This window comes from Betta splendens, chromosome 6, assembly GCF_900634795.4.
Source record: "Betta splendens chromosome 6, fBetSpl5.4, whole genome shotgun sequence".
Classification (NCBI taxonomy): domain Eukaryota; kingdom Metazoa; phylum Chordata; class Actinopteri; order Anabantiformes; family Osphronemidae; genus Betta; species Betta splendens.
This window is the reverse complement of record NC_040886.2, coordinates 16,029,437-16,040,010: the sequence shown is the minus strand read 5'-3', so window position 1 is coordinate 16,040,010 and position 10,574 is coordinate 16,029,437. Positions and strand designations below refer to the sequence as shown.

At 47.6% G+C, this 10,574-nt stretch overlaps 1 protein-coding gene across 1 annotated transcript; it reads left to right on the top strand.

The window, feature by feature from the left end:
- The first annotated feature begins 6,679 nt into the window (after positions 1-6,679).
- avpr1aa (arginine vasopressin receptor 1Aa) lies at positions 6,680-9,971 on the top strand. Its single transcript, XM_029154666.2, has 2 exons — positions 6,680-7,821; positions 8,397-9,971. Exons 1-2 carry the CDS (start codon positions 6,873-6,875, stop codon positions 8,678-8,680), a joined length of 1,233 nt encoding a protein of 410 aa, XP_029010499.1. The 5' UTR covers positions 6,680-6,872; the 3' UTR covers positions 8,681-9,971.
- Positions 9,972-10,574: the final 603 nt, after the last annotated feature.

Genomic DNA, 10,574 nt, shown 5'->3' with positions numbered 1-10,574 from the left:
TTCACAAGGGAAATGCAGAAAACTTCAGTTGTCTGTGGGTTTGAAGGCAGAGGAAGAGAGGTTAGCGAGTCTCCCACCGAAGCAGTTAAATCCTTATGAGACTGATTTTTCTGTAAAGCTCAATGATTAGTGGCTGATGAACTCCTTCCCTCTAAATACTAAACATGTTGAATCTAGCTTCTTTTAATGCGCGTCTCTTATAACAGTGTTTAATTATTAATTATGTTAATTAGTTTACAGATGAAACTGACCCCAGGTAAAGATGCTGTGAAGGAGGGTGAACCTCTCTTACTTGTCTTCTCGCTGGCTTTTCTACCTTCAGTTTCTAAGTAATTATTGCAAAGACATTAGACAGTACATATATTTTTGTAAATTAGAAGTGACAGATATGGATCAAGACTCGTGCATGATTTTGTATGAATGAAAGTAAACAACATTTTCAAAGACCAGAAGAGCAAATTGAAAATCTAATTAAGCTAAAATTACATTAATTTGTGAATAAACCATGTGTGAAGGCAATAGAAATGCCAGGAAATAGATTTTAAATCTCTGCCCTGAGCCAATGGGGTTCGTTTCACCAGTCATTACTGCTCAGACGAACAGAACACCTCCCCTTGTGTTCCAGGGAGCACATCGGTCCTCACAGCTGCAGACATGTGCACAACATTCATGTAGTTCAGGCACTGAAACAAAATAATATGTCTGTCTACTCTGGGTAATAGCCACAAAAGCATGAATGTTGATGCTTTAGGAAAATAGATTAGATTATTAGATTTGACATGGTGTTTTTTACACAAGTCGATTTTAATCTGGTAGGAGTCCAATAATGAAATACTTACAGTCCTACAAAACAAATATGAGTGAGGAATGATTAAAAAGCCCATGTTAACGGCAGTGAGGCAAGCATTGTTTGCTTTATTTCAGCCTCTGCTCCGCCTGCTGTTCGGGTCTGGAGCGTGAGGGCAGCGATAAGTGGCCTCCTGGGAAAACACGACCTGCCACATGTGACAGGAGACGGAGCCACTCCATTTTATCTCTGCTGAATGGAGCTGCCTGTGTCGCTATGATAGTCAGAGGAGGGGATCGGGGCCAAGCGCGGCTGAAGTCAGGCAACACTTCCCCTTCTGAGTTCCTGATGACGAGTGTCGGTGACGATGGCAGGTTATAAAAAGCAGCTGCTGTTTTGTACAGACCATGGTGCAGTCGCGTCTTGAGTCAGCCAGCGGTTTGTGCTAATGGACAGTGCACCCCTCACACACACACACACACACACACCACACACACCACACACACACACACACACACACACACACACACACACACACACACACACACACACACACACACACACACTGACCTGCTCTGAGCTCTGATCAACTACAGACCTACTCAGGCTCTGTTTAAAGAGTGAAACCTATCAGCAGACACTTTTGACATCACAGATCCAGATGTTTCAGTCGACAGCAGGGACAGATGAACATGTGGAGGGTCACATGCTTCTCAGCACAGCATGATAGTATAGAATGTGTAGTATGAGTTATATATATGTTTATATAAATCTCCATTTAGTAACAGTGAGATAGTTATGAGGCATAGAAGAATCAAATGAACTGATTGACATCACGGTTCATCTTTACATAATTACACGTAGCAAAAAGCAGCCTGAGCTACTTAAATGTCTGCTTGGATTCATGGACCGTCTCATTGTGCTCGTGAAGGACGCCTTAATGAGCTGCTAGGATTGAGTTCTACAGATACTGGCTCTGAACCACTCGCAGCCCCTTGTTATGTCAGACGCACACAGCATCGGCAGCATCAGTCTGTGCACCACTGCACGGAATCTCAAATATTCAGGTTCCATCTTGCTTTCATTAGAACCTAATAAAATGCTGCTTTAACAGGAGCTGAGGAAATGTCGCAGAATCTCAGGTTGTACCTAAAGCTGTTTTTTCATAGGAATATTGGAAAAAAAGCAGCTTCTTATAAAAATCATTAGACCAGATTGATTTTCCTTTTACGGCCTTGGTGCCTCGTGACTGATCCCACCACATCGAGTCTGTGCACGGCCTCACAGAACGGCCTGTCTTTCAGCAGGACGTGCACGTCGTACGCTTTTCATTATCATCTTTTGGGAATCTGCAGGCACACGATGTCAAGGGGCCGAGTGGCTGCCTTGGTTTACAAGCTGCGTTCTGGCAGGAACGAATGCGGCGAGAGACATTTTTCCAACTCCCCTGATCACGTTGATCTGCCGCAAATACGAATACGAATACTCCGCAATGGAGCGACCTGGTGCCTAATCCACCCCGGATGTGTGAAGCAGAGTCTTCATCAGTTCCCACTTGGCTGTGACACTATTCAGACAAATATAAACTCTTTTATATTAGAGCGCTCCCCCGGGAGCGGCGAGGAGCAAATCGCGTGCCATCGTTACCACAGAACTCACACAAGCAAGAGGTCAGAGTTGTTGATGTGAGCGTGGCCCGAGTCTCGTTATCCCACAATGCACTGCTTTGTCTACAGGACACAGTTGTGTGTGAGGAGCTGGGAACAGGAGATTCTGTGCTCACAGGTGGAAGATGAGCAGAGATCGATTAGGAATAAACACAAGAGTCATGATGCGATTATTGGAAACAACAGGGAAACCTCCTGCTGATGTTGACGGTTTGCTGATACTGTTAATGTCTGAATTATTATGTCCCTTTGTAAAACTAAACAAAACACTTTCACTTAAAAAATGTGATTTTCTTTTTTTTTTTTTTTTCCAAAGTAAAGACTTCAGCCTGGAAGCCGTCTCTGCCAAAATGACTGTGGCCGACTGGCTTCTTCTGGACTCGCTGTTTCAGAGACGGCTTCGAGATCATCGTTCAAGACGAACTCGGCCGCTTAGCGACATTTTTCTGGTGCTCGATTTGTTTTGAACGCCTCGTATAAAAGCCTCAGCGCGACGGCTTAATTAAAAGCCGATCTGCGGATCATCCATCACCCAGTCTACACCCTGTGTGCATGTGAATAGCATGTAGCATTACTGCGTGGGAGGCTGGGAGCCATCTGTCTTCTCAGGATGACGACGCTGAGAATGTAAACAAATGCAGAGATGTTTAATAAAGCTGCATCCAAAGTCTGTTCCAGGGCATTAATTACATCGGCTTATGGAGCGAGACCGTTTGAGAAGCGAATCCTCTCCCATCGAGACCGGCCGAGAAACGTGCTTACTGGTAACCAGTAACTCTGAAAGACAAACAAATGCAGCAAAGAGAGAGAGAGAGAGAGGGGGGATCTCTAAATAAAGGAGAAATCGGCTGTAGACAGGCTGTAGTTCTCCTCCAGTCCGTTGCCTCCTCACCACATTAACGCGTGAGATCACAGCGAGGCCTCGTTCCCCCCAGGGGGCTGGACTTACTGGATCATCGTGTGTTCTAAGAAGCAGCGCTGAGAACATTGCCGTCCGCTCTGCTGATGAATGCTAAATTGCGTCGATGCCTCCAGTTTTCCCATAAACCCTAAACGGCGACTGCGGGGAGCACACACGCCACCGCGTGCGCCGAGAAGCGCGTCCACATGCCTTCAGAGTTTCCACTCACATCCGTCACCGTCCACATAACTTTCCTCGTTCAGCCGTTTGTGTCGGAGGCACGTTTGCACCAGTGGCGCACGCACACTAGGTTCTATATAAAAGGCCTGTGATGCAGATGTCATCCTTTAAAGCTCCATCCCACTGCAGGGGGTTGGACTCGATCCAGATGTGAAACTTGAACGCTAACTCTTCTGTCTTATGTTGCTCCTCCACAGAGACAGGCCTTTTTGTTTCTTGCAGCCCACACGTCGACATCTCAAACGTATTAAAAAGCGTAGGCCTGACCACAAATCATTTCACACAGACACGGGTGAAGCCGCCTGCAGCCACAAACAGGACTGTGCTACATGCTAAGAGCTAAGTCTAAGTTTTACCTCAGTCATCTGGCATTAGTTGCTGAGCCTGGTTTCAGTCGGTGTCTATTTGAGCGTTGCTTGACAACTCACATGGGATCACAGGTATTTTTATTCGCGAACCCCTAAATATAGCGGCTGAAAGGCATTTGGACAATGTGATGTAAACATATGTCTGAGACTAAAGTTTCAGCCGATGCCTCCGGCAGATGTTGATGCTCGACAGGGCATCTGCTGCAGCTGTCCTCACTTCATGATTATCTCCGTGCTGTTTCGCTGAAGGCGAGTGAAACGGATACGCAGCTGGATCCAGGTCAGGAGCTTCATTAAGACGTCACTTCAAACTTTTTTACTTTAGAAGCTGTTGGGCTGCGTTTGCAGTGTGTCCACCCTGACTGAGCCTTGTTTTATGATCCTAAACTCGTTCACTCATTTTCATGCTTGGTTACAGGCGTTTGTTCAAGCGTCGCTCAGTTTGGCGCTGGTGTTTGTTGAAGGACTGCTCGTGGTTTAAAAGCCCATTGCCACAGATTTAGAAGCACAATACAGTGTTAAAACATGCACAGCAGCTGTAACGTCGTCAGTAATGAACTGATGCCATGAAACACAACCATGAAATCACCCGTCAAAAAGGAGGTACAGTTTTTTTACCATGTCATTTGACCATAGTGATTCTTTCTGAAACTCTGTTTTAATTAGCTGTTTTTATTTTGCATTGCATAGCTAATTAGCTTAGCTTTTCGTGAAGCCAGCCGGTAGTTTTGTTTGGTAGTTTCTGGTGTAAGAGGTATTTGGGTCACTGCGGTGCGTCTGCGTCAGCCCGGTGAGGACTTCATATAAAACAGCTGCACTGACATGGTCATGATCTCACCTCACAGAGTCCAGGTTGCATAACTGATGTGTACCCATCACAGACTTTATAAGCCTGCATACTGTTTACTGAGGCGCTGTTTGACCATCGGCCTCAAAGCAACAGAAGAACAACAAACCCACATCGAGACTTACATAACGCGGAGGGGTGGATTTTAGGTGACCTCTGCAGAGGTTTTCTGTTACAACGTGAACGTGATGTGTAACAATGATGCTTTTACAGTTACAAAGCTCTACCTTTTAACTGAAACAAAGACATTTTGTCTTCTAATATCTCTTCATCTCCCTGGATAAATAAACTCTCTGAAAGTTTGTGCAGTTCAGTTTGTGAGTGAAACATCACGGAAACGATTCAGACCGTCTGCTCCGGCTACCGGAGACACAACACATTCCCATGAACCGGACACACAGGCCGCGAATGGAGAGAGACGACAATAAGTTGGTTCAGTCCAGCGTGAAGGGAGACATCCGCATCACCGTCCACGTAGCCCCAGGATAAGAGAAGGCTGGGACAGAGCGAGGGGGTGGAAGGAGCCGGCTCCTGTGGGAGCTCCTATAAGAGCCGGCTGCTTAATTACTCAAGAGCCCAAGGCGTCCGAATTTTCACTGTCTGCGGTTTTGAGGCGGACACATGGGTAATTGAAGAAACATCATTGCATGAACTCAAACAGTCCAACCGGCCAGCGGAAATTTCCTAGGAGGAGACAGATCCAGTTCATCACTGACGACAGGGGCCATCAGGAATAAAAGAGAGTAAATCTAGAGGGTGAATTTGCAGTAAACCTAATCATCCTGACCATCAGCACGCGGATGAGAAGAACAGAGTAGCTGTCAGACATCAGCCATCATGCGCTTTCACGGCAGAAACTATAACGAGCAAGGAGGTGGCAAAGAAGGGCCAGAGGAGCCACTGCTATGATGAAGACCAGCATTAAAGCCTCTCTTTACTGGGAAATACGAGAAGCCAGATGCAGCGTAGCTGAGATACTGCTTTTGGAAAGATTTTCAGAGGTGAAGCATTTTCAGCTAGTTCAGAAGGGAAGCGCTGTTCCCATCAAGCAGACGGGAGAGTGACAGGTGTCGAATGAAGGCGTCATTAGTCAGGAGAACCAGCCAGCTGGAGCAGGTAGATACTGACAGAGAGGTTTAGCAAATGTGAAGCAGGTTTTTCAGGTGAAGACAAGGGGTGGGTTGTGGCCCCCTGGTGGCCAGACGAGGAACTGACAGGTGGAAGATAAACAGCCTGGACATAGTGCAAACGATTTTATGTATGGATCATAGTTTATACACACATACAATAAATATGGAAGCAGTAATGATTGATCTTAGGTCACGTTGCACTTTATTTAGAGATTTATTTATTATATATTTATTTATAAAAGAACATCTGAAAAAATGAAGGAATACTAAGTTTTCCAAGAAGTCTCTGATATGAACTCATAATTCTGATTTAAGTAAATATCATTTGGTGTAAAGTTCCTCATCATTTAAAATCATCATCATCGTAGATTATATATATTTTAGCGGCATTTCACTCCAGATGCCGCTCTGGAATTTAGAGCTGTGTGACGCAATGTGCATCGCACTTTTGCGGACATCGGTCTCCTGCTGTGAGTGGGAAACACTGCACAGTATATTATGGGAAAGGTCTTGGCTGCACACTGTAAAAACACAATCAAAAGGAACTTTAAAAGTCAGCAAATCCATTAATTAGAACGAATTAAAGCAAAAACATCCAAAAAATCAAAGTAATTACTTCTGAATGTTTTATTATCATTTTTTAGATACGTGTCACGTGTCTTGTTTAAATAAACCTGGGCCTATAAACGTGTCGCTGATCGGTTCCGCACCAATTGCTTTTTTATTGGTGGATGATTTTTTGCAGCGTGCCCTCTTTGCGCGCACGCTGCCTGTAACTTGACTCGAGTTTAAAAAGCCCTCGGTGGCAGCCGCGCGTCACACAGCGACGGGCTCCGCTCCGACAGCATCAGGTTGCTCCACGCGCGGATCACAGCGGCTCGTCCCTGCGCCTCTGGCACCGCGTCCGCTGGCGCGCACACCGGCGCAGTGCCATGCACACGCCCGATTACGCGCTGCTCCTCGGCGAAGAGAACGGGTCTCTGGGTTCCGGTCCCGCGCGCGAGCTGACGATGGGGACGCCGGGCAACGACACGGCTCACCCGAACGGCTCCGACCCGTTCGCGAGGAACGAGGAGGTGGCCCAAATCGAGATCATGGTGCTGAGCATCACCTTCGTGGTCGCCGTGATTGGGAACGTGAGCGTGCTGCTGGCGATGAACAACACCAAGAAGAAGACGTCACGCATGCACCTCTTCATCAAGCACCTGAGCCTCGCCGACCTGGTGGTCGCCTTCTTCCAGGTGCTGCCGCAGCTGTGCTGGGAGGTCACCTTCCGCTTCTACGGCCCGGACTTCCTCTGCAGGATAGTCAAGCACCTCCAGGTGATGGGGATGTTCGCGTCCACGTACATGATGGTGATGATGACCGTGGACCGGTACATCGCCATCTGCCACCCCCTGAAGACGCTGCAGCAGCCCACGCGGCGCTCCTACTACATGATCGTGTCCACGTGGATGTGCAGCCTGGCGCTCAGCACGCCGCAGTACCTCATCTTCTCCCTGAGCGAGATCAAGAACGGCTCGGACGTGCACGACTGCTGGGCGCACTTCGTCGAGCCGTGGGGCGCCAAGGCCTACGTCACGTGGATCACGGTGGGCATCTTCCTCGTGCCCGTGGTCATCCTCGTGCTGTGCTACGGCTTCATCTGCCACAGCATATGGAAAAACATCCAGTACAAGAAACGGAAGACGATTCCCGGGGCGCTGAGCAAGAGCGGGCTCGTCGGGAAGGTCTCCGTCAACAGCGTCACCACCATATCACGGGCCAAGCTGAGGACCGTCAAAATGACCCTTGTGATAGTTTTGGCCTACATTGTCTGCTGGGCGCCGTTTTTCACCGTCCAGATGTTGTCAGTGTGGGACGAAAGCTTCCAGTGGGCTGGTGAGCATGAACCGCTACTAAAACTAACGGAAATACCTGTTTTGATTTCAGAGGTCAAATATGAAGATGACTTCAGATTGGCTGCTTTGTCCAAGTAGCTTTTTTGTCAGTTGAGTCAGACCCACCTCTGTTGAACCTAATTTAATATTTAAATGATGATTCAGTTGTGTCAGTGCTGCTGAGATGAAGCCCCTTGAGCTCCAGGCTTCATTATTTAAAATGTGACAAATCAGAGACATGGGAGGTTAAATTATTGCTTCACTGCATAAACTCCCTCCCGTGCATTTGTCGTGAAGTTAATGATTTGGGGGTCTCCGGGTATCACAACTTCACAAAAATGTGTCCAGCAGGTGATTAATGTCAAGAAAATTACACTTGATTCAAAGGCTAATTTAAAACCAAGCTCCAACTCAACGTTTTCAACTTGTGCATTTGGCAAATTGTCCCTCCATCAAAGCAAAACAAAGTCCCACATTTCAACACCAGATGATTTTACTCTGACAGGAAGCTCGGCCTGAACCAAATGTTTGGCAGATTAATCATTCTTCCCCTTTTTCCCTCTCGCCGTCCTCCAGATTCTGAGAACACAGCGGTGACTCTGTCTGCGCTGCTTGCCAGCCTCAACAGCTGCTGCAACCCGTGGATATACATGATTTTCAGCGGTCATCTCCTGCAGGACTTTGTGCACTACTTCACGTTCTGCCACAGAGCCAGGTCCGACTTCAAGAAGGAGGACTCGGACAGCAGCCTCCGCAAAACCACGCTGCTGAGCAAGATGAACAACCGCAGCCCCCCGGGCAGCACGGGCCACTGGAGGGAGCTGGACGCCCCCCCCAGGGCCTCCAACCAGGCCGAGTGACCGCTGCCTGGGGTCGAACCACACAGACTCACGACGTGTCCCCCAGAACACAAATCCGCAAATCAGATCAAGACTTTGTGCATAAACACGTGAAACTGAAGGAAGAAATCATGTGCCACCTCTGCCAAACATAAAACCCATGTAAAGCATGTGTTAAGTCTCATGTCATGTTGAATTCAGTCACTATACTTGAATATTGTGCAGAGCGGCATCGGGAGGCAGCGTTTTTCTTACGGCGCTTTCCAGGAGTATTCTCCCCGCAGCAGCATCACGCTTCCCTCAGTGTTTACACAGACAACGCACACAGCAGCCAGGAGGTGTGTGCTGATCAAAATAACCTCCAGACCCCGCGTCTCCAAATAACTGTGTCGGTCACGTCACCGCCAGAGCCGAAGCTAACCTTCCCCTGAGCCCTTCACAATAAAAGCTCGTCTCTGGGACGTCGCCTGAACGCACGCACGCACGAGGCCGGCGGCAGTCGGGGGAGAGCAACCTGTGGCTTTCACAGCACGTTGTGTACACGCTCACACATTCCACACGCGCCACGTCAGCCTCCGTCTTCCTCCGTCTTCCTCCTCGGGAGGAGGGGCTCGGAGTCTTTGATTGGGCTGCGTTTGCACCCCAGGCCACACCAGTCCCTGCACATTTACATGCTGTTCAACACTGTAAGACCCCCGACACTGAAACGTGTCAAGATATTTCTGACTTCATGCAAAGCTTTTATCTTTCTGCAAATGTCCCTGAATGTCTGTAAATAGGAGTAATATATATGTAAAGGTGTGTCATGTCTCATGTACAGTGGAAAGAATGGAAGTGTCCTGTAAATGTATGTGGAGATATACATACTGTTATAAATGCCTCCTTGGCTTTGTCTCGACTAAGATCTTTTCATTGTTTGTGTTGTTGCTGTTACTTTGGTGGAAATCTCAGTTTTTGCTACTATATGACACCAGCCCAGCTATGCAACCTGCCAGTTTAAGTGCTTCCCACGTCCAGGTTGGGTTCCATGCTAAACCACATGCATAAACACTCTCCTTTTTGTTCTCCTGACAAGTTCTAAAGCTGCTAAATCAGACTTAACTATCAGGGTCCCAATCAATCATCTTACCAAGTAATCAGCCATTCAGGGCCTGGGCTGAACTGGCAGCTGGGACCCACTGACACCCTGCCTCCTGTACGAATGAGGCATTTTGTCATAAATAGGACGTCTTGTACGAGCAACTCGGAATTTTCTGCTGACAAACAATGTTTAAGTAAAATTGACCATGTCTATATTAAATTGTAATTGATAGCGCTGTGTGTATTTGGCTATTTTTAGAATTTCGTATTGACATTGGAGAGAAATATTAAAATCAATCAAAAATATCAATTTCACTCCACAGTCAGTCAGTCAAACTGTGCTGAGCTGCTCGTCTGACAAATTACGCGAGGAAGATGAATGGGCCTAATGAATAATGCAGCCGTCTGTCACAAAGACAAACGAAGTGAGGAGCAAAACAAAGAGGCGACGTGAGCTCCATGCAGTCGGAACGCGGCCACCGCTGATCACATGAAAATATGAACACATGAAGTCTTCAAAGAGCCTCTTGTCCTTTTTTGGCAGGGAGAGGATGTCAACAACTTTATCCCGTGGATGTGGACGCGAGTTTGTCTAATGAGCCTCAAGCCGCAAGGAACAAAACATGTGGACCGCAGCGTCGCGTGGGAGCGACGCCGAGGAGATCCACACTTCCCTTCTCAGAGTAAACAGCTTCCTCCTCCTCTCTGCCCTCCGGACAACCGTGTGCACAGCCGGTTTCCCTCCACCTGACACCGTGGCCTTTCCTCGGTCCAGGACGAGGCCCGTTGGCAGGAGAGTGTCCACGAAACAACACAAGTGAGTCAGATGAGCGTT

What these genes read in the sequence shown, in the direction of transcription:
- avpr1aa (XM_029154666.2), top strand. Translation starts at nt 6,873, where the DNA reads ATGCACACGCCCGATTACGCGCTGCTCCTCGGCGAAGAGAACGGGTCT. An exon ending in CGAAAGCTTCCAGTGGGCTG is followed by an intron (nt 7,822 to 8,396) that starts GTGAGCATGAAC and finishes GCCGTCCTCCAG; the next exon opens with ATTCTGAGAACACAGCGGTG.